Source organism: Scyliorhinus canicula, chromosome 3 (genome assembly GCF_902713615.1).
Source record: "Scyliorhinus canicula chromosome 3, sScyCan1.1, whole genome shotgun sequence".
Classification (NCBI taxonomy): domain Eukaryota; kingdom Metazoa; phylum Chordata; class Chondrichthyes; order Carcharhiniformes; family Scyliorhinidae; genus Scyliorhinus; species Scyliorhinus canicula.
The window spans coordinates 60,134,955-60,159,521 of NC_052148.1; the positions used below are offsets into that span (position 1 = coordinate 60,134,955).

The window sequence follows — 24,567 nt, forward strand, 5'->3', positions numbered from 1 at the left end:
GCCAATGTAAGAAGGCTATTAAACGTGATCATGATGCACCCAGAAGGTAGGGATGAGGAGATAGTGGTCATAATGGATGCAGAGAAGGCCTTTGATTGAGTAGAATGGGAATATCTGTGGGAGGTACTAGGACGGTTCGGATTTGGGCAGGGCTTTATTGACTGGGCCAGGTTGCTGTATCAGGCACCTGTGGCGAGCATACAGATGAATAGGACAACATCGGACTATTTTAGGCTGCATCGGGGGATGAGACAGGGATGCCCCATTTCCCCATTGCTGTTCGCGTTAGCCATAGAGCCGCTGGAAGTTGCACTGAGATGAGCCTCAAGGGGCTGGAAGGGGCTGGTCCATGGGGGAGGGGACACAGAGTCTCACTTTACGCAGATGACCTGCTCCTGTATGTATCAGACCTAGCAGAGGGGATGGAAGAAATCATGAGGATTCTGGGGGAATTTGACCGGTTTTCGAGGTATAAACTAAATATGGGAAAAAGTGAGATGTTTGCGGTCCAGGCGAGGGGACAGGAGAGGCGACTGGGAGAGCTGCCGTTTAGAATGGTAGGGGGGAAGCTTTCAGTATCTAGGCATCCAAGCGGCGCGGGAATAGGAACAGCTGCACAAACTCAAACTGGCCCGACTAGTAGAACAAATGAAGGACGGTTTTCGAAGGTGGGAAGCGCTCCCGTTGACACTAGCTGGGAGGGTGCAGACCGTGAAGATGACAGTCCTTCCGAGATTCTTGTTTGTGTTTCAGTGTCTCCCCATCTTTATTCTGCGGTGCTTTTAAAAATGGGTCAACAAAGTGATCACTGGTTTTGTATGGGCGGGCAAGACCCCGTGAGTAATGAGGGGGATGCTTGAACGGAGCCAGGGAGAGGGCGGGCTGGCGCTGTCAAACTTCATTGGCGAATAAAGCCATGATCAGGAAGTGGGCGGTGGGGGGAGTGTTGGCATGTGAGCGTATGGAGGTGGCTTCATGTAAGGCCACCAGCTTAGGGGCATTGATAACGGCGCCTCTGCCGTTCCCGCTGGCATGGTACTCCACCAGCCCTGTGGTGGTGGCAGCCCTGAGAGTCTGGGGGCAATGGATTAGACATGGTCCCACACGGTGGGACCTGTCAGGTAAGTCGGCTGGGATGGTCCTCGGTGGGGCGCGGGGGGATCCGATCCCCGGGGGGGGGGTCCCCCAGGGTGACCAGGCCTGCGATCGGGGCCCACCGATATGCGGGCGGGCCTGTGCCATGGGGGCACTCCTTCCTTCAGCGCCAGCCCTTGTAGAGCTCCGCCATGGCTGGCCCGGAGAAGCCAGAACACGCCCAAGGTTCTGCGCATACGCAGGTACACGCCGGCCCTTTGGCGCATGTGCGGACTCGCGCAGTCCCTTCAGCGCCGGCTGGTGCGGCGGCAACCCCTCCAATGTCCACCTAGCCCCTGGAAGTGCGGAGAATTCCGTACTTTCGGGGGCTGTTGACGCCGGAGTGGTTCGAGCCGGTTTTCCCGCCGGCGTGGGGACTTAGTCCCCAGAAAGGAGAATCCCGCCTATCATCTTTTTAGGAAGGACTTCAAAACAGAGGAAACCTCAGCAGAAAGAACTGCGGTTAAAAACACCCGCACAACAGAGGAAGCACTTCAGAGTTAATGGGCTATGAAGAGCTATTTAAACAAACAAAGCTAATCCCACCTTTGAAATAGCCTAGACCTGTCAATGAAAGTAACTAAAGTCAACATAGTCCCAGATGACTATAGGCTGTTTTCCCCCTTGAGGGGGAGAGCTGATTGGTGGTGATTTAACCTCAGGATCACCACATCTCAGGAAAGGGGAAAAGTTCAGAAGGCCTTCATAATTAACCTCAGTTCGTATAGGAATTGAACCCGTGCTGTTGGCCTTGCTCTGCATTATGAACCAGCTGTCCAGCCAGTTGAGCTAAACCATTTTGGGGCTCTCCTGCACTTCTCCTAATGTAGCGAGATCTGCGCCGAGTGCAATCCGGCCAGAGAATTACCCCAAACTATCGGGTTTAAATTTCAAACAATGCTTGGCTGTTAACTGTCATTCACCATCGACTGGAGTATTCTCCATACCTACACTTCTACTAGAGGTGAATTTACAATGAAACACACCATGTCTAGGCACAGGGCTCTAACATTGAGCCTTTCAGCAGGCAATGCAGAGCAAAATCAAACTCTGATTGGTGAGTCTGAAAGAGCATGTAAACAATGGTCTGAACCGCACGACTGGTTAACTTGAACGCACCTGTACACGCAAGGAATGATGGGAGGCCAGTGGGCGAGGAGGGAGTGGCAGAGGCTGCTGAGGTTTTACCATTTTTGGGCAGATGAGCATGCTTGTGACTCGATCCAGAGCAGTCAAGCACCAGCGAGCACGAGACACCGACAGCGACCATGAAGTGAGGTCTGTTGCCGAGCGAGGCAGGTGACGTGAGCAGGTTTATAACTCTAGCAGGGCAGACCACCAACAGGCATGAGGCTCTGAAGGCCACCACAAGGTGAGGTCAGCCACTGAGGGGAGCAGCAGGCGAGGTGATCAGCCGACTCAACCCAGGACTGAAGGCAGGCCAGCAACAGCGAAGGTTCTTTTTCTGTATTGAAAAGTGTTAAAAATTATTTGCGAATTACAATGAGTCAGAAACATTTGACAAGTTCAGCAAGATTGATGATTGAAAGTGTGTGCTCACATGATTTTACCTATGATGGCACAATTGATGATTTTGTAAAGAAAAAGTGTCGAAAAAAAGCTGTCTAAATTGCTATGCTATCAAGGAACGAAGCAAGAAAATCTTAAAATTCTGTCCCTCTTCCATATTCTCTTGTTCAAATCCTGTTATTCAAATTGGACCATCGATAGTCTGATATAATGGCTGCAGATAGTCACGTTCTGGTGGTTCCAATCACCATCACTCACAAGCCTGGTCTTCAGCAAGTCTCTTCGAGGAAAAAGAATGGAATCCTGCAGACAGAGTCACTGATAGTGGATGTGGACTAACTGGACACTCCACTCATGTGAATTTACGACAATAACTTCTTTGATTTTGTGAGAGGAAGCAAAGTTGTTAACTTTTATTTTTGAAACTGAATGAGACTGAAATATACTGAATGGCAGCGTATGCATCTTGTTGATTGGAGTATTTGCTCCTGCACTGGCCTGGCTCATTCTATCCTGCACTAGCCTGTGCTGCAGTGATGCCATCGGCTGATTTGCCATCTCGTTGCTCATCAGCAAGTTCCATGTTGCTTGCCTTAAACTCTCACATTGCAATATTTAACATCTTTACCATCATTCTGACAAGAGGTAATCCTCGATTTCAGTTCAGTAATTGCTCATAGAGGCGTGCGTAATGATATGTATATATGTAGATAACTAAAGGGTTAATTATCAGATCTAACTGTAACACTACCACTGGAAGGCACCACTAGATCTCACTATAAATATCAGCATCCAGAGGATCTTGGTTTCTTTCAACCCAGGAACCCAGATTCTATTGAATCTGCTTCAACCACACTTTCAGGCAATGAGCTCCAAATCATAACAACTTGCTGCAAAAAAGAAATTCTTCTAATTTCCCGCCTCGATTTGTTTTTTCCAATTATATTAATTCTGCGTCCCCTAGTTATTGGCCCTCTTCCCAGTGCAAATGGTTCATTCTTAATTAATCTACCAAAACCTTTCACAATTTTGAATACAGAATCTCCTCTTAACCTTAGAACCATAGAAAAGTTACAGCACAGGAGGCCATTTGGCTCATCTTGTCCATGCCAGCCCCAAGACACCTAGGTGCCCTCTCTAATCCCACCATCCTGCACCCGGTCCATAGCCCTGTAGCTTACAGCACTTGAGGTGCAGAACCAGGTACTTTTTAAAAGAGTTTTGGGCCTCTGCCTCCACCACCAACTTGGGCAGCTGATTCCAGACTTCCACTATCCTCTGTGTAAAAAAAATAATTAAATTGTAATTTATTTAGCCACTCAAACTAACTAAGATTCAGTGGGATAAAGCAGAAGATGCGGCAACATGTATTGCTTGTTTGGCCCTTGTTCCGCACTGTAACCAATCACTATTTGTTCTTCAGAACAGTTACGAAGAAGAGTCATTCTGGACTCGAAACGCTAACTCTGTGTCTTTCTGCACAGATGCCGCCAGAACTGCTGAGCTTTTTCAGCATTTTCTGCTTTTATTTTAGAGCATTCTCAATGTTACCACTTGTGGCATTAACCAATCACTATTTGTGATATACCATTTGTAAATGTACTCTGTCGATTATTCTTTTGTCTACTATGTACGTACTGTGTACATTCCCTTGGCCGCAGAAAAATACTTTTCACTGTACTTCGGTACATGTGACAATAAATATCAATAAATATCAATCAATCAACTGACTACGAGATGACAGAGGGGTAGTTGTTCATGGACTGGCTCACCACTGACCTTTTAATTCCAGGGGACAGGGCATAAAATCTGTGCCATCAGGCTGCAAAACCTATCACCGAACCAAATTTCAACTGATGTCTAACTGGTATACAGTTCACTGCAGTTCAAAACAAGCTTAAACATGAATCAATTTGACAAAATATTCTTGTAAGGAATGTGTTTGACTCTCAGTGGCATTAAACTATTAAAACATTTTAACTATTAAATTATTAGTATTTGATTGGCACCATGTTGGTGAGGTACATGCTTTTAACATTTACTGAAATCATAAACAGATTTTGGGCTAAATTATTTTGCACAGACAGACAATAGCAAAACTCTGTATTCTTTGCTGTACCAGTTGGCCATGGCTCCTCTGTTCAAGCTACTGCCATTGCAGAACTTCATTTAGTCCTGACTTACTTCCTTCGAAAACATATGTATCATGTGGATTCACGTGAAATATGTTTGTGCTGCAGCTTTGAGGATAACGACTGCAAACAAGCACTGTAGTTTTTCCAAGATTCTGATGTACTATACAGCACTAAATTCTAGACATGACCAGCACAAGTTTCCAAAGCATTCAAGGACAAATAGTCATTTGGCTTATAAAAACAAATCAACCATCTTTAGTATCACAGTGAACTACAGAGAGATTAGCAAAAAAAAGTAAATTAATTCCTTAAGTTCTGCAATAATGCAGCATTATTTGTTTCTCGTGATTTCCATAGATCTTCTTTGACACTGAAGTCAGAACGATGTACCATGATAAGAAAGAATGGGAGAGCTGAACGTCTTGAATGGAAATGCCTCCAGAGCAGTTTGGTCATGTGCACCAGGTATACTCAAATCTTCTGCTTTCCAGTATCTTCTCACATGGAAAACACTCCATTTATATCCGGCAGCGATGTCAAAATTGAAAGCAAGCTGAAATTAGCCACAGTGATTATATCTGGTCGTCAATAAATCAACCTGAGCCAAAAGAAGGAGGTGATCAAAAATCCATGATTGCTAATGATTGTTCCGCTGCTGGGTGAACTTCGCACCGTACTATTATTGTAATTAATCTTACGGGATGTGGGTGTCGCTGGTTCGGCTAGCATTTATTACCATCCCTAGTTGCCCTTCAGAAGGTGGTGGTGAGTTGTCTTCTTTAACAGCTGCAGCACCTGAGTTGTAGGTACACCCACTGTGCTGTTAGGGATGAAGTTCAAGTATGTAGCCCCATAGACGGTGAAGGAACGGCGATATATTTCCAAGTATGGGTGGTGAGTGACTTGGAGGGGAACCTCCAGGTGGTGGGGTTCCCAGGTATCTGCTGCTCTTGTCCTTCAAGATGGCAGCGGTTGTGGGTTTGGAAAGTGTTGCCTAAGAAACCTTGGCAAGTTACGACTGTGCATTTTGTAGATGGCACACATGGCTGCCACTGTTCAGCGGTGGTGGAGGGTTTGAATGTTTGTGGAAGGGGGAGCAATCATGCGGGCTGCTTTGTCCTAGGTGGTGTCGAGATTCTTGAGTGTTGTTGGAGCTGCACTCATCCAGGCAAGTGGAGAGTATTCCATTACACTCCTGACTTGTGCCTTGTAGATAGTGGACAGACTTTGGCAGGTCAGGAGGTGAGTTAGCCTTTGACCTGCTCTGGTAGCCGCAGTATTAATATGGCTAGTCCAGTTCAGTTTCTGATCACTGGTAGCCCCCAGGATTGTGGGGGATTCAGCGCTCGTAATGCCATTGAATGTCAAGGAGCGATGGTTAGATCTTCTCTTGTTGGAGATGGTCATTGCCTGGCACTTGTGTGGAGCCCAAGCCTGGATAATATCCAGTTCTTGCTGCATTTGGACATGGACTGCTTCATTAACTAACATAGAACATAGAACAGTACAGCACAGAACAGGCCCTTCGGCCCTCAATGTTGTGCCGAGCCATGATCACCCTACTCAACCCACGTATCCACCCTATACCCGTAACCCAACAACCCCCCCCTTAACCTTACTTTTATTAGGACACTACGGGCAATTTAGCATGGCCAATCCACCTAACCCGCACATCTTTGGACTGTGGGAGGAAACCGGAGCACCTGGAGGAAACCCACGCACACAGGGGGAGGACGTGCAGACTCCACACAGACAGTGACCCGGCCGGGAATCGAACCTGGGACCCTGGAGCTGTGAAGCATTTATGCTAACCACCATGCTATCCTGCTGCCCCAGGAATACCTGGGGCTAAGGAGTCATGAATGGTGCTGAACATTGTGCAGGCATCTGCGAACATCCCCACTTCTTATCTTATGATGTAATTGATGAAGTAGCTGAAGATTGTTGGGACTCGGACACTTTCCTGAAGAACTCCTGCAGTGATGTCCTAGAGTTGAGATGATTGACCTTCAAACACCACAACCATCTTCCTTTGTGCCAGGTATGATTACTTCCAGCGAAGAGTTTCGCCCCTGATTCCCATTGACTCCAGTTTATGGCTCCCTGATGCTATTCTTGGTCAAATGCTGCCTTGATGTCAAGGGCAGTCACTCTCACCTCACCTCTAGCATTCAACTTGTTTGTCCATATTTGAACCAAGGCTGTAATGACGTCAGGAACTGAGACCCTGTCAGAACCCAAACTGATTATCTGTGAGAAGGTTATTGCCGAGTAAATGCTGCTTGATAGCACTATTGAAGAATCCTTCCATCACTGATGATGATGGAGAGTAGACGGATAGGACTGTAATTGGTTGGATTTGTCCTGTTTCTGGTGCACAGGACACACCTGGCAATTTTCCATATGTTTGGGTAGATGCCAGTGTTGTAGCTGTACTGGAACAGCTTGGCTAGGGTCATGGCAAGTTCTGGAGCACAAGTCTTCAGGACTATTGATGGAATGTTGTCAAGGCCCTTGTAGTATCCACTGCCTTCAACCGTTTCTTGACATAATGTGAAGTGAATTAAATTGGCTGACGCCTGACATCTGTGATGCTGGGGACCTCCAGAGGAGTATATTCTGCACCCTTGCCACCCTCAGTGATTCCTTCACGTGGTTTTCAACATGGGAGGATTACTGATTCATCAGCTAATTGTGAACAGTACGTGATAATCAGCAGGAGGTTTCCTTTCCCAAATTTAACCTGAAGCCATGAGACTTCATGGGGCCCAGAGTTGATGCTGAGGACTCCCGGGACAACTCCCTCCCGACTGTATACCACTGTGCCGCTCCTCTGCTGGGTCTGTCCTGCCGGTGAGACAGGACACACCCAGGAATGGTGATAGTCGTGTCTGGGACGTTGTCTGGAAGGTATGATTCTGTGAGTATTACTATGTCTGAGATAGCTTTCCCAACTTTGGCACATGCCCCCAGATGCTAGTAAGGAGGGGTTTGCAGAGTCGACAGGCTGAGTTTGCCGTTGTTGTTTCCGGTGCCTAGGTCGATGCCAGTGGTCCATCTGGTTTCATTCCTTTTTATGTTTTTGTTCGGTTCAATACAATTGAGTGGCTTGTTAGGCCATTTCAGAGGGCACTTAAGTGTCAACCACATTGCTGTGGTCTGGAGTCACATATAGGCCAGACCACGTATGGATGGCAGATTTGCTTCGCTAAAAGACATTGGTGGATGAGATAGGTTTTTACGACAATCATAGTATTCCTACAGTGTAGCAGGAGGCCATTCACCCCATTGAGTCCCCACCGACCTTCTGAAAGAGCACCCTACCTAGGTGCTGCCAGACCCGCTGAGATTTTCCAGCATTTTCTCTTTCATTTCAGATTCCAGCATCCGCAGTAATTTGCTATTACCCTACCTAGGCCCACTCCCTGCCCTACCCGATAACCCCACCTACCCTGAGTCTCTTGATTACTCGTCCAGTGACAATACTACTATGCCGCCGACTCCCCAATACCTGCTGGTACCTTCAAATACCAGAAAACAAACAGCAGTGGATAAGTGGGCAGATAGATGGGAACAGAAGAAATAGTAGCAGGAGTAATCATTCACACCTCGCTCTGCTCCACCATTGGATAAGTTCATGGCTGATTTAATCATGACTTTATCTTCACTTTCCTCCCTGCCCCTCAAAATCTTTGACTTCCTTATAAATCAAAAATGTGTCAAACTCAACCTTCAACATATTCAAGCCTCTACTTTTCTGTGGGGAAGAGAATTCCAAAGATAGAGAAGTGGAGGACTGAATATATTTAAGTCTGAGTTACCACCAAGGTCTATGTCCTTTTGAAGTTTAACATCATCCTCCAAAGAGTTCACAAATTTACATTCCTTCAACTACATAAACGTTATATTTCATTCAATTGCTTAATTCCTTATTAAAAAAAACCCTGAATTTCATAGCCTCACTTCAGAGAGTCAACAATCACTTGAAGCTGCCTATCAAACTGTGAAACGGAAAGCACCCATTGTGATAATAGAAGGTTGTCAAATCAGACATGCCACATAATTCTAGTAATAATAGCCCTCAGACATAAGTCAACAGAGTGAAATAGCAAGCAATGTTTTCTTTAACATTCCATACAGTTTTTCAAAAATTTAAAGGACAGGAGTTTTAAAAGTTATCAGAATTTCACATCCGTGAAATACATGTGCCCAAATCTTGATCCGGTCCCATTCCCACCCCAACGAATATAGTAGGTGCCATGTATGGCGAGAGGGTTTCTGGATTTTGGCCACTTCCTTTATTTTTGTAAGGATGGGGCATTCTCCGACTTTGCAAAGATCCAGGCATATGATTTTGTGAAAATAATAATAAAACATGATAAGTGGAGAAGGTCACTTATTTACATGGGTAAAGGATTGTTTAGTTAACAGGAAGCAGAGATTGGGTTAAATCGGTCTTTTTTCAGGTTGGGAAGCTGTAACTAGTGGAGTGCCACAGGGCTGGGGCCTCCACTATTTGCAATTTATATCAATGACTTGGATGAAAGGATCAAATGTATGGTAGCTAAATTTAGCTGAATAAATAAATTGGTATTGAAGAATAGAAAAGTAGTACTTTATTTAAATGGAGAGAGATGGTGGTACAAAGGCATCTGGATGTCCTGGTGCATAAAAAGTCAACATGCAGGTGCAGCAAGTGACTAGGAAGGCAAATAGAATTTTGGCATTTACTGCAAAGGGAATGGAATATGTGGGTGGCATTTTGTACAGTGGTTAGTACTGCTGCCTCACAGCGCCAGGAACCTGGGTTCAATTCCAACCTTGGGTGAATCTCTGTGTGGAATTTGTACGCTTTTCCCATATCTGTGTGGGTTTCCTCTGGGTTCTCTGGTTCAGTCCCACAGTCCAAGGATGTGCAGGTCAGATGTATTGGCCATGATAAATTGCCCCTTACAGCCCAAAAGGTTAGGTGGGGTGACTGGGTTACGGAGATAGGATGGGGCCTTGTGTCTCGGTAGGGTACTCTTTCAGAGGGTCAGTGCAGACTCGAAGGGCCGAGTGGCCTCCTTCTGCACTGTCGGAATTCTATGATTCTATGAGAAGGGAGGTTTCACTGAAACTGCACAGTTTTGATCTTTTTGGAAAAAAATATATAATTGCATTTGAAGCAGTTTAGAAAAGGATCATTTGACTCAGACCTGAGATGGAGGGCTTATTTTATGAAGAACGGTTGAAAAGGTCAGACCTATACACATTAGATTTTGGAAGCGTGAAAGGTGATCTTACAGAAATGTACAAGAAGCTGTGGGTCTATAGTGTGGATGCCCGGAGTTAGAGGTCTCTCACTCAATATGGAGATGAGGAGAATTTTTTCTCTCTCAGAGGGTCTGTAGAATTCTCTTCCTCACATGCAGTGGCAGTTGGGCCATTGAATTTTTTCAAGAAAGAGTTAGTTAGGTTTTTGATAGACAAGCGAGTCAAGGGCTTTGGGGAGAGGACAAGAAAGTGAAGCTGAGATCACAACCAGATCATCCATGATCTTATTGACTGACAGAGCAGGCTCAAAGGTTCAAATGACCAACTCTTGCTCCGAAATCCTATGTTCCTACCAATACAGTTCAATACAAAATAGATCATTTCAACACAGGCATCCTCAAACTGCAGTCCATGGAGACATTTTGGGGGTTTCACCATGTAGCACTGGCTTTCCAAGTGAATGATGTGGGCAACTTTCGATGGTAAGCAGTGACATACTCTGCTCCTCCTTTCCACCCCTCCTCCCTTTCCCGGTTCTTCTCTGCCCCTGGGTGCAATAGTAATCATTCCGAGTTCTGTTCCTGAAATGTTCCTGCTCTCTGTGAGCTCATGTTTCTCCATATTCTTTGCTCCATTTCCGCTGCTCTCTCTATCTCCTGCATCTGCTCTTCCCTTGCTCTCTTCATAATCTATTCTTCCAGGGCTCCCGTTCTCTCCCTGATCCCCCAAAGCTATCTCGGTGCTCTGCTTGCCCCAGGCTATGCTTTTGACTGGTCCCTGCAGCGAGAAACAGGTACAGCTATCTCAATGATATCTGGAAATAAATACCTGCTTTCCTAAAAGATTCTTCACATGCAGTACTCCCACATTATGGGTATTTCCCAGTGTTTTAATTCAAAATGAAGTGTCCATAATTATCAATCTATGAATAAAGGGTTCTGCAAAAGAAAGAAAAAATGAGAACCACTCCTTTAGCAGGAAAAGTGATAAGGAAACGTCGAATTGGAGGCTGTTTTGCACCAGTTTTCCTGGCTTACACCACCACCATTTTCATGCCGATGTGGGGACTTAGTCTCCCAAACGGAGAATCCAGCACATTATATCTGTTTCAATACAAAGTCATACCAATCCAAGGAATCTCAATTGAAGAAAAGGTCGACCAAACTTGCCTATTAATTAAAAATCGATGTTCCAACATTTATATACTGGATTTTATTGGAAAACCTAAGCATCAAGCACGCTTCAAGACACTATGGATACTTTATGTAGAAGAGTTAAAACCACAAGTTTTTCCAAGCCAATCGTCAGTTGCGCACAATAATTGGTTTCTTGGGGACTATTAAACTGTATTTGTCCACTTTGCTCATTGTGCTTTGCTGGGCATGTTAATACTTTCTGCAATCAAAAAAAGACAGTTCCAGAACATTTCTCTGACCTTCCTGTCTGGCATGTCTTTAATAATAGGTTTTGTGAGATTTCAGCTCTTTATAAAAAAAAGATTAAGGAGAAGTCCAAAACGGCTTCATTTTCTGAAGTTTTCAAGGGGAAACAAGATAAAATACATGAAAAGAAGTAGAAATTGCTGCATTCTTTCTCACAGAATATCAAATAATCGTATCACACAACACAGAATGAGCCATTTGGTCCCTCTGCAACTCTGAGCTCTCTGAAGAGCTGACAGTAAGTTCCACTCCCCTCCTCTTAGCCTGTGCATGTTTTTCCTTTTTAGAAAGGGAGCCAATTCCCGTCTGAAAGTACATGTAAATACTGTATGAGGAAATTTTCTACAAAGTTATTTCCGAAAGATCCCAATACTGAGAACATTTTGCATATAAGAGATGAAGTATACGAAAATTTAATTTGTTAGGGTCAAGTGATTTCTGCCCTTTTTAAACAGAAAGCAGAGAATTCAAAGTGAAGGTCCACACTGCACTGAACTCTAAAGGTAAGGACACATGGCAAGATACATCAAGAAGCAAAGATTGCTACCAAACTTTAAATCCTGAAGACAGAAAAAACAGGAAAAGGGCTGAGGAAGGAAGACCCTCCATGGTTTTGAGCTGGAATAGTACAAGAAAAGGCATCAAAATCATCCCTTTCCTGCCAGTGGTCAGACAAATTTAGAACTGAGAGGATAAATCAGCAGCCGGAAGCCACATCTAAAGATCCAGGGAATGTTCCCCACCAATTAGACTGGGGAAATTTAAGACACTGCGACTTGGGATGGGGAGAAATTGGGATGGGCAGATCATGCATGTGGGCCAAAGTGAGAGAAAGGCTTGAACAGGGGAAATCAGGTTGAGAGCAACAATGATCAGCAGGGGGAGGCCGAAGATTGCCTGACGGGGCTGGTGACGCATTCCTGTTTCTAAAGGAATGCTGGAAAAGGCAATGGGAGGGAGTGAGGTCAGGATGCAGGAGCTCCCCCACCCGCCTTTGACTGCCGTTTTCCCAGCCCCTGAGAAACCTGTGGAGCAGCACTGAATTCTAAATCTGGCTTCCAACTGTATTTGATTTAAATACATTCATGAATGGGCCATTCCTAAATGTGGGCACACAAAGTCACTGTGTGTGGCGTTGAGGATTTGTTCTCCTTGTTTCAAAACCTCATCCACCCCTCCCCACCTGTCCAGCTCATTGTGAAGGGTTCATATTGAGAATATAATTTCTCTGGGCTACTCTAAGCAAGTTTGTCTCTCACCCAATCCTCCACATGCAAAGATCCAGGCTTGACTTAACATTAAAGCCTAACTCTGATTTAAGACTACTGAGTATAAATCAAATCCAGAGAGCAGAAACCTTTTTTTTATAGAATGAGATAATTATTCAATACAGAAAGAGGTGAAATGTCTCATCATGTCTGCCCCAGCTTTCTGAAGAGTTACCAATGAATTTCACTCCCTGCTTCGGCTCCAGAGTCCTACATTTTTCTGCTTTTTGTATGGATTCAATTCCCATTTGAAAGTTGGCAAAAATGCCCTTGAGAGGAAATTATATTCAAATGTTATGCATTGCAGTAAGATCCTGTTACTTCCAACATATTGCATACAGGAGATGAGGTTTACCAAAACTGCATTTGCTCGGTTAAGTGAGAAATTCATTTAGAATATGTTACCATTTCTCCTGTCTCTGGATTTTATGTCAATGTGGTTTATCCATTCACTTCAATGGCATATAATCCAATGACTAAGGTCAAAATTGGTTTTGAAGGGAACTGCTTGTTTGACGATCTGTATTTAACTGATTTCCAACTTTAAACCTCAAGATGGGGCTTTTCCATCTGTTCATTGTCAAACTTTAGAACTGAATAAGCTAAATGCAAAGGGAACAATGAAGTGTAGCTGAACCCATCTCTAAGTGTAGCTACATAAAAATAAATAACCCCACGCGGTCAACCATTTTCATCTATGCCTTACATTCCCGTGACATCTATTTCATTTCATGCAGAAAACAAGTACAGTGATGGATTGTTCTTTGATATTTGCAAGTGAAATGGAAAGCGATAATAACAGGTTACCACAAGCTTGTCACAACACACTGCTGTGGATGTTGGTAAAAGCTTGACTTTATACAAAGGAAACATACCCAACATATGCCATTAATGCAGATATCTCTGCTGTTTGCAGCCTCAGTGCACGATGTTCCATCAATCACAGCGTCGAGCATCTTCTCAGAGAAATTTCCATCAATGGGCCGGCAGTGCAGTTCACAGGGATTAGCTTAAAGAGTGACAGCAAGTTAGAACACTGTGTTTATAATTCAGCTGAAAGTGTGCATTTAAATTCCTGACCAGATCTTTACCAAACAACAAATGACAAGGAGCACGTAAAGTATTGACATAATTGATTTCCCTCTCTTGTCACCCTCAACTTTTGACAAATTTATTTTTTTTCTTCCTAGTTTTAAACATAGAAAATAGGAGCAGGCGGAGGCCATTCGGCCCTTCTATCCTGATCCTCAATTCATTATGATTAAGGCTGATCATCCAATTCAATAGCCTAGTCCTGCTTCCCCCCATATCCTTTGATTTCTATTGCTCCAACAACTATATCTAACTCCTTCTTGAAAACACACTATGGGTGCGATTTAATGGAAAAGTCTCTCAGTATTGTAACGAGCGGGAAGTGCCACAAGCTCCCCGATGCTCGACCCGGCGAGGCCATCACCGGTACCTAACATTAATTGGTCCACTTAACAATGCCCAACGGGCTTCCCGCCACAAATGATCGTCCTGATGGCTGATTCACCAGAGCCGTGCCTGCTATCTCCCCGCTAACAAGGGGGAGTGGCACTTAAATCGATCCTGCAGAGCAAACTTCATACAACGCACAGCCATGCCACCAAGGAGACCAGCCCCATGATTCGGGAATGCCAACCTGGCCAGATTGTTGGATACGGTAGAGCGCAGACAGAGTGCCCTGTTCCTCCGAGAGGCTCGGAGGGTCAGCCACAGGGCAGCCAGTGTTGCCTGGGAGAAAGTGACACTGGCCGTCAGCTCGGGGATCGTCACCAGGAGGACTGGCACCCAGGGCCATACGAAGATCAATGACCTCCACCGGGCAGCACAGATCGGTTGGCACCGGCCCTCTGGACATTCCTGCCTTCACCTGATGTGCATCAGCAATTGTGTGGTGCCCCAGAAGCCTGTCTGCTACTTTCACCCACCAAGGTGTGTGTCTCTGCACTGATGGAGGGTGGGGATGACAGCTGAGATGCCTCAATGTGTCATCCTTGGAGCTCTCCTCCGGGATGTTCTTGTGGGAGGCAGGTGTGGGGAGGCACCCCGGATGGGCTGGAGATCCTGCGGGAGAATGGACTTCTGCTCAATTGGAGTGATAGATCTTTACTCTGGCATGAACAACTCACATGTGACAGGTCATCTAAGTGGGGACCATTGGATACCCACCTCTGCGACATAGGTCAATCTCAATTTCTGTGACCCATCTGGCCTTGACCTCCAGGGGCCCGTTCCCCGTAGGGCGAGAGAATTCTGATACCTGTCTGGGCTCTTTCCCGTCTGTTGTGGGCCAGCTTTTCTTGCTGGGACACAGATGGGCAATGTGAGTTGCATGCTTCATGCATTGTGTAGGGGAGTGCATGGTGGGGAACAGGCATGGGCACCACTGCTGGGCATGGGTGGGGTGTGCTGGTTGGTGCCATGGTGCGCTGGGACATTGTCGCAGTATTATGCTGGGGGGCGCCAGGCTCAGGGAAGTGGGGGGGGGGGGGGGCAGGCATGACCGGTGCAAAAGGGCCGATGCCAACTCACCCATGCGGCCCAGTGAAGGTAATTTAGCTTCTTGCGGCACTGGGCGACGACCCTTCTTATCACACTCCTTGCGCTAACTCACAGATGGTACTGGCTGCCCTGTGGCTAACCCTTCGAGCCCCTAGGGGGAACAATGTATCCTGTCTGGACTACAAGGCACCCATCAGTCTGGCCAGGTCAGCATCCCTGAATTATGGTGCTGGTCTGGATGGTGGCATGGCTACATGTTGTCTGGCGTTTGCTTTGCGGGATCAGTATGAGTGCTGCTCTGCCTTGTTAGCAGTGAGTTGCTGGGAGCAGTCCTGGCGAATCAGCCGGTGGGAAAGTAATTTGAGACGTGAAGCCCGGCATCATTACCAGCCCTAATTGGCGTTAGATACGGTAGCGGTATCACTGGGTTGGCCATCGGGAAACACCTGGCAATTCATGCCCACTACCACACATAAAAACTTTTCTGTTAAATCGTGCCCTATCAGTTGCACCCTCAAAGAATTCCAATAGATTTGACAAACATGATTTCCCTTTCGTAAATCCAAGCTGACCGTGTCTGATTCCAAGTGCCCTGCTATAAAATCTTTTGTAATAGACTCTAGAATTTTCCTCACTACTGACATCCAGCTGACTGGTGTATAATTCCCTGTTTTCTCTCTATCTCCCTTCTTCAATAGTGGGGTGAGATTAGCCACCCTCCAAGATGTAGGAACTGTTCCAGAGTCCATACAATCTTGGAAGTTTACCGCAAATGCATCCACTATTTCTAGCGCCACTTCCTTAAATTCTCTGGGATGTAGATTACCCGTGCCTGGGGATTTATCAGACTTCAATCCCATCAATTTCCCCAACACCATTTCTCTATTAATATTAATCTCCTTCAGTTCTTCCTCTCACTAAACCCTGTGTAACACTTAAAATTAATGATGAAAAGTTGTTTTGGGTCAGGTGATATCTGTGCCATCATTCTTGATATGTATTTGGAATGGTGAGGCTTCATGTTGTAAACATGAACTCACAGAGGTAGAATCTCCAAGGCCTGTCCATAATTTCCCACTGTGGATTGTGACAGCAACCCTAGATAAATAGCATCAGCAGCTATTCGGCCATTGTGCTGGAGTTTCCACCAGTTTCCCACAAAGTTACAGTGGATGATCATGCAAGCCCCCAAAGCAGATAGTGATAACAAAATCTAATTGTCTATATTTATCGAATAGTACAACAGCATTTTTGTCCACTAAGAACTATGCAAACACAAAAGACAACTTTTCTAAAGGACCCACAAGGATTGGATATTTCTGTTCAAATATCGGTTTCAGTTCAGCTCATTCTGCGCAATAATATATACAATGAATGATTTGAAAAAGCAATACTTTTACCAGTTTAAGAAACACAAAATGCCATCCATACCCATCCAAAAGTCAAATTTTTAGATCAATATTTTTAGACAAGAAGCTAAAAGGTTGACTTTTACACAGGTAATGTTTTTGACTGGCTTACTTTCAACTAAAACACACCTGCTCGACACATTCAACAGTTTTCTCAAAAGAATGCACAAGGTAATGGGCAAAACAGCAACCAGAGAAGCTATTTATTGTCTCTCCCATTCTCCATACCCTGGGAGAGGAAACAGCAACATCGGGTCAAATTAGCAAGGCCTGAGCCTACGTTCCACCTCTCAAGGAAGGCTGTGGGCAATGATTGAGGACTCAAAACCTGGCCCAATTCTGTGACATTTCTGTGAACTTATTTAGGTACAGGGAAAGGTAGGAAAATTACTTTGAATAGATGGCTCCAGTCAAATAGTTAGTTTTGGTGCAGATGCAATAGGTGGCATGAATTATTTGTGTTGTCATTTCTATTATTCTACAATAAGTCATTTCTATTATTCTACAATAAGTAAAGTAAAGTAACCGTAGTCTGAGAGCTGACTGGTGGTGATTTAATCTGAAGATCACCACACCTCAGGCGAGGGATAAGGTTGAGTCGGTGGGGCATTCATGAATAACCTCAGCTGGGATGGTAATTGAACTCTGTTGGCCTCACTCTGCACCATGATCTAGTTGTCCAGTCAACTGAGCTAAAATGACCCCATTCTACAATAAAAGTAAAGGTAAAGTTCCCATAGCCCCAGATGACCATAGGCTGCTTTCCCCTTTAAGGGGGAGGGCTGACTAGTGGCGGTTTAGACTGAGGAACACCACACCTCAGGCGAGGGACAAGGTTGAATAGGTGGGTTTCATGAATAACCTCTTCTACAATATCCATTGATGCCATAGCAATATACATGAGTTATAGATAAGTAGGCATAATTCATATTATTCTCTCCTGTGATATCGCTGACAAGGCAAGTATTTAGGACCTAGGGACATAGGACTTAGGGACAGGAGTAGGCCATTCGGCCTTGAATAATTTGCTCGATGATCTCAAAGTGCGATTAAGAGTCAACCTCCTTTGGGGCTAAAGTCACATGTAGAACAGACTAGTAAATGTGGCAGATTTCCTCCCCCGAGGACCTAGTGAGCCAGATGGTCTTTAGGACAACCCAATTGTTTCTTGGTCACCCATTATTGATACCAGCATTTTATTCCAGAATATATTTAAATAAATACATTTAAATTCCCATCTCTTCTTTTTCAGGATCATTAATTTAGGCCTCTGGATTACTCGTTATTTATATCATTGCAGATGTTTGTGTGGGGTTTGCAGTTCATAAAGCCAGGCACTGCCTACACCGAGGGACTGGACATAGGTCTGCATGAAATGGTGCCACGCACATTTCTCCTTCTATGACTCATCTTGAACATGCAGGTTTGTTGGATTATCCATTATTAATTCAGCGAACTCATGGACCACACGATGATATAGTGGTTAGCACTGCTGCCTACGGCGCTGAGGACCCAGGTTCGATCCCGGCCCCGGGTCACTGTCATAGAACATAGAACATAGAACAGTACAGCACAGAACAGGCCCTTCGGCCCTCAATGTTGTGCCGAGCCATGATCACCCTACTCAAACCCACGTATCCACCCTATACCCGTAACCCAACAACCTCCCCCTTAACCTTACTTTTATTAGGACACTACGGGCAATTTAGCATGGCCAATCCACCTAACCCGCACATCTTTGGACTGTGGGAGGAAACCGGAGCACCCGGAGGAAACCCACGCACACAGGGGGAGGACGTGCAGACTCCACACAGACAGTGACCCAGCCGGGAATCGAACCTGGGACCCTGGAGCTGTGAAGCATTTATGCTAACCACCATGCTACCCTGCTGCCCATGTGGAGTTTGCACATTCTCCCTGTATCTGCGTGGGTCTCACCCCCACAACCCAAAGATGTGCAGGGTAGGTGGACTGGCCACGCTAAATTGCCCCTTAATTGAGAAAAAATAATTGGGTATTCTAAATTCATAAAAACCTCAGCTACTCAGAGAAAGTTAAAGAGTAAGTGCAAAAGGAAGAAAGGTGGTTCGGTATTAAGCCAAGAGACAGACAATAAACCAGATAACACCTGTTGTAAACAGTCAATCATAAAATTGGATACCCAGGTGAGGTACCAAAAACTGCCAGCTCCTGCAGAACGTGACATAAATCAGCTAATTCAGAAGAAAATAATTTACATTTATCTGCTCCTTTATGTGTTGCCAGCATGTCTCAGAGCAATTTACAGCCAATTAACTGCCCTTTGAAGCATAGGCTGTGTTGCAATACAGGCAAACACGGCAACTAATTTGCACACAGCATGATTCTACAAATAGCAGAAAGATAAATGATCAGAGAATGTGTTGTGAAGGTGTTGGCTGAGAGATAAATGTTAACTGGGTCAACTTTGCCCGTCTTTGAAAATGGAACCAGAGTCCAATTTTACACTGAGAAAAAAAGAGGAAAATATTCAAACGACTGAATTGGAGGGAGAAATTTTCCCACAGTTCTGAACATGACAAGAAGGAAGGTCTTTTAAAATATGATGCCAGGCATGCAAGATACGGACATACCTAAAATCAATGAGATTAGCATGAGAAAAATGACCACTGGAAAATCTGAAGGGAGAGAAATCGGGTGATGGGTAGGGTGAATGTTAGAATACCAGACCAGACACCAACTGCTAGGATACCGGACAAGAACTCTGAATAATTCTTTAAAATTTGCAAAACTGTGACAAAAGGATACTTCACCCCAGGAGTGATGACTCTGACCAATTGATGCCCAAACAAACTTTAATTTAAACTCAGAATTAACCACATTAATATCAAAGAAAATAGCTTTACAATGATCAGTTAGACAGTTCTTCAGCACAAGGAAAAACTTACTATCTATAGGTGCTACTAACTCAGTTAATCAGGGAAATCCAGCTTGGATTCATGCCTGACAAACCTCATTGAATTTTTTGAAGAGGTGACAAAAGTAGTGGGCAGGGGAATGCCTATGGAGGTTTATATGGACTGCCAGAAGCATTTGGCAAAGTCCCACATAAGAGACCTTTAACTAAGGTAGAAGCCTATAGAATTGAGGACAAATTACTGACATGGGTAGGTACTCAAATTGGCAGGATGTGACTAGTGGTGTCCCACAGGCCTGTGTCGGAGCCTCAATTGTTAACATTATTTATTAATGACTTGAAATTAGCAGAGAAAGTCATGTAACAAATTTGCTGATGACACAAAGTTGGGTGGCATTGTAGAAAGTGTAGATGACAGGATAAAATTACAAAAGGATATTGATAGACTAGGTGAACGGGTAAAACTGTGGCAGATGTATTTTAATGTAAGGAATTGTGAAGTTATCCATTTTGGACCAAAGGGGTCCTTTCTAGATGATGTGAAGCTAAATTCAGTGGCTGTCCAAAGAGACCTGGCGGTTCTGGGGCAGAGATCTTTAAAATGTCATGAACAAGTGCAGAAATTAATCAAGAAAGCTATTGGAATGGCCTTTACATCTAGAGGACTGGTGTATAACGACACAGAAGTTATGTTTCAGCTTTACAAAACCCTGGTTAGACCCCCTTGAGTATTGTGAGCAAATCTGGGCACCATACCTTAGGAAGGATATTGTGGCCTTGGAGGGAGAGCAATGTAGGTTGACAAGAATGATATTTGGACTTCAGGGGTCAGGTTATGAGGAGAGGTTATACAAATTAGGCCTGTTTTCTTTAGAATTTAGAAGACTGGGGGTGATCTGTTGGATGTCTTAAAGATATTAACAGGAAAAGACAGTGTAGATAAAGATAAAATGTTTCCACTGGTTGCAGATTTTAGAACTAGAACATAATCTAAAACTTAGGGAGCAATTCACGTCCAGTGGAAGAACATAGGGGTGAATTCTCCACTGGCAGTATTCTCCGTTCCGCTGACAGCGCATAGGCTTTCCAGCAGAGTGGGGTGTCTGCAATGGGAAATCCCATTGTCAGCAGCGGGAGTGGAGAATCCCGCCTCCAGCAACGGCACACCGCCGGGAAGCAGGCTGCTGTCCGACCTGCCGAACCTGTCTAGCATTTTCAGTTTTTAGTACACATAGCCTACATGCCATAGCTCTGCGCCACTTCTGCTGCATTGAACATCTCCCTGCTGGGAAAACAGGTTCGTGCCCTCCATCCCCATGCTGAGATTGTCTTTATAGACAGTACTGTGTTTTAAAAAAAAATAATTTTTATTCAAAATTTTCAACAAATTTTTATCGACAAAACAAAGAAAAACAGTAAACCCCCCCCCCCCCCCCCCCCAATTCCAAATACAGAAGCAATAAATTAACAAAAAAAAAAATGAGCATAAAACCATGAAACCATCCCCCATGGTTAGCATAAATGCTTCACAGCTCCAGGGTCCCAGGTTCGATTCCCGGCTGGGTCACTGTCTGTGCGGAGTCTGCACGTCCTCCCCGTGTGTGCGTGGGTTTCCTCCGGATGCTCCGGTTTCCTCCCACAGTCCAAAGATGTGCGGGTTAGGTGGATTGGCCATGCTAAATTGCCCATAGTGTCCTAAAAAAGTAAGGTTGGGGGGGAGGGGGGGGGGGGAGGGGGGGGCGGGGGTTGTTGGGTTACGGGTATAGGGTGGACACGTGGGTTTGAGTAGGGTGATCATTGCTCGGCACAACATCGAGGGCCGAAGGGCCTGTTCTGTGCTGTACTGTTCTATAGCAAACAAGTAGCTCCCCCCCCCCCCCCCCCCTCCCGCCCCCCCCCCCCCCCCCCCCCCCCCCCCGCCCCCAGGGTTGCTGCTGAAGTTGACCGCCCCCTAGTGCTCTGCCAGGAAGTCTAGAAACGGCTGCCACTGCCGGAAGAACCCTTGCACCGACCCCCTTAGGGCAAACATGACCCTCTCCAGTTTAATGAACCCAGCCATGTCGTTGACCCAGGATTTCGCGCTCGGAGGCTTCACATACTTCCACTGGAAAAGAATCCTGCACCGGGCTACCAGGGACGCACCGGCCTCTTTCGCCTCCTGCACTCCCGGCTCCGATGCTACCCCGAAAAGTGCGAGCCCCCAGTCTGGCTCCACCCTGGAGCCACCCACCCTTGACAAGGTCCCCGCAACACCCCTCCAAAAGCCCTCCAACGCAGGACATGCCCAGAACATATCGGTGTGGTTTGCTGGGCACCCCAAACACCTGCCACACCTGTCCTCTCCCCCAAAGAGCCGGCTCAGCCTGGTCCCAATCATATGCGCTCTATGCAGCACCTTTAGTTGGATTAAACTAAGCCATGCGCAAGAAGAGGAGGAAGACCCCACCTCCCCTCCAACTCCTCTAAGGTCGCAAACTTCCCATCGAGAAAGAGGTCCCCCATCCGCCTGATACCTGCCCTGTGCCAGCTCAAAAACCCTCCGTCCATCCTCCCTGGTACAAACCGGTGGTTCCCCCGTATCGGGGACCAAACTGAAACCTTCACCTCCCCACTATGCCGCCTCCACTGCCCCCAGAATTTGAGGGTAGCCACCACTACCGGACTCGTAGAATACCTTGCTGGGGGGAGAGGCAACGGCGCAGTCACCAGCGCCTCTAAGCTCGTGCCCACACAGGACACCGCCTCCAACCTCTTCCATGCCGCCCCCTCCCCCTTCATCACCCACCTACGTATCATTGCCACGTTCACAGCCCAGTCGTACCCACACAGGTTGGGCAGCGCCAACCCGCCCAATTCCCTGCCCCGCTCCAAGAATACCCTCCTCACCCTCGGGGTCTTCTGCGCCCACACAAACCCCGTAATACTCCTACTGACTCTCCTGAAAAAAGCCTTCGGGGTCACGATGGGTAGACACTGGAAGAGGAACAGAAACCTCGGGAGCACCGTCATTTTGACCGACTGGACCCTGCCTGCTAGGGAGAGTGGCAACACATCCCACCTAAGCTTGTTTACAATTTGAGCAAGAAAATGGTTTGGAGGAGGGCAGCACAGTGGCGCTGTGGTTAGCACTGCTGCCTCATGGCACCGAGATCCCAGACTCGATCCCGGCTCTGCGTCACTGTCCGTGTGGAGTTTGCACATTCTCCCTGTGTTTGCAAAGTTCTCACCCTCACAACCCAAAGATGTGCAGGGTAGATGGATTAGCCACGCTAAATTGCCCCTTAATTGGAAAAAATATATAAGTGAATACTCTAAATTAAAAAATAAGATGGTTTGGAGGAATTGTGATGAACTGTTGCCATGTCGCGCAATCATTCAAAATAATCATATCTATTTGTAAAATATTTTCTTGTCACATGGGTGCCACTGGCACAGATGCTTTAGGTACCTTATGATGGGGCTAGTCCCAGGTGGGACAAAGTCCCAGTCTTTTAACCAGCCCACTTCAGCATTCAGCCACTCTCAAGGTCATCCTCTGGGGCAAAGGGGCCAGACTCCACTTCACCTCCCCCTCCAGAGGAATTATAAGGCAATTTGGCCTATCAGGGGAGGTCTGACGTCAGGAAATTTCTGAACTCGAGCTACCAGCCTTTATTGCAAATATCCAGGGCTTTCTTGCAATTCCAGATTTTATTAATTGAATTTGTATTTCACCAGCTGCCTTAGTGGGATTTGAACCCATGTCCCCAGAACATTAGCCTGGTTCTCTAGATCACCACTCCAATCAATTATCACTACATAACCATATCATCTTATCTGGGATCTTCAACCAGGTTCCTTTACACCAAAAGGGAATTATAACAAAAGCAAAATACTGCAAATGTTGGAAATCTGAAATAAAAACAGAAAATCCTGGAAATAACCAGCAAATCACACATTGACTCTGTTTCTCTCTCCACGAATGGTGCTTGACCTGCTGATTATTTCTAGAATTTTCTTTTCTGTTTTAGTAAATATTATGAATGTGGTTACGGAGATCAGTGCACACTGTTGCAAATGCCATCTATAATTTAACAAGTACACGGTCATGCTGACATTTTGATCTTCATACCCAAATTCTTGAGTAAGAATTCAAATAATATATCATTTAATCTCAATCAGGTTTGGACTACTTGGTAAAATATTTAAATCCAAATGCAATACATACCAACAGGATGGACCGGAACCCAAGAATAGAGCTCATTTTTGTAAAGAACTGTGTCAAACTCGGTGCACTGCATCTGACGGAATGTAGGTATCTCCTGCAGACATGGCTTGACATTACAAATGCGATATCGTTTCCGTTTTCCAGTACAGTACTTCCCATCAAACCTAGGACTAAACAAAAGATAACTGACAATAACAGAAGGCTGACATTTCCAATAGCAGTTCAATGGACAATGAAATGAGAAGTTAAATTCCACAATTCTATGCGTTGACTGCGAACATTACCTTGCTGTCACCACAGAAAGTTCATTGGGCTAAAACTCATTCTTTGGAATAGCTAACAAGAAATTTGAGGACACACTTGTCAGTTTCTGTAATACATCAACCCTCAGGTGAAGCATTCGTACCAACTCTCTGCTCATTACAGATTAAGCTTGCATTGCAAACCATGTTACCCAGCAAGGGAATTAAGACAAATAGGCACTCATGTAGCACTGTTCAAATTCTCATGATGTCCCAAGTGTTTCACAGCCAAAGGAATATTCTGTCTGAAGTAGAGACTCTGTTGTAATGTAAATAATTAATGGCTGCTAGTTTGTACATGAAACAGGAATGACATGAAAACGCAAATGATCTGTTTTGCTGGTCATGTGTTGAGGGATAAATAGGACACTAATTCCTATTCTTCAATGAATGTTGGGCAATTTATACTCAACTGAACAACAAAGAGATTCTCAGTCTCTTTTTATTTGTTCATGGGAT

The 24,567-nt window shown here is 45.3% G+C and overlaps 1 protein-coding gene across 1 annotated transcript in view; it reads right to left on the bottom strand.

Moving 5' to 3' along the window:
- The window catches only part of LOC119962685 (A disintegrin and metalloproteinase with thrombospondin motifs 12-like), a 740,693-nt gene that overhangs the window by 286,680 nt on the left and 429,446 nt on the right, over nucleotides 1–24,567 (bottom strand). Inside the window, exons 12-13 of the mRNA XM_038790610.1 lie at nucleotides 23,807–23,976; nucleotides 13,641–13,774 (exon numbers count right to left, since the gene is read on the bottom strand). Coding sequence (XP_038646538.1) covers nucleotides 13,641–13,774; nucleotides 23,807–23,976 — 304 coding nt within the window. The remainder of the gene's footprint in view (nucleotides 1–13,640; nucleotides 13,775–23,806; nucleotides 23,977–24,567) is intronic.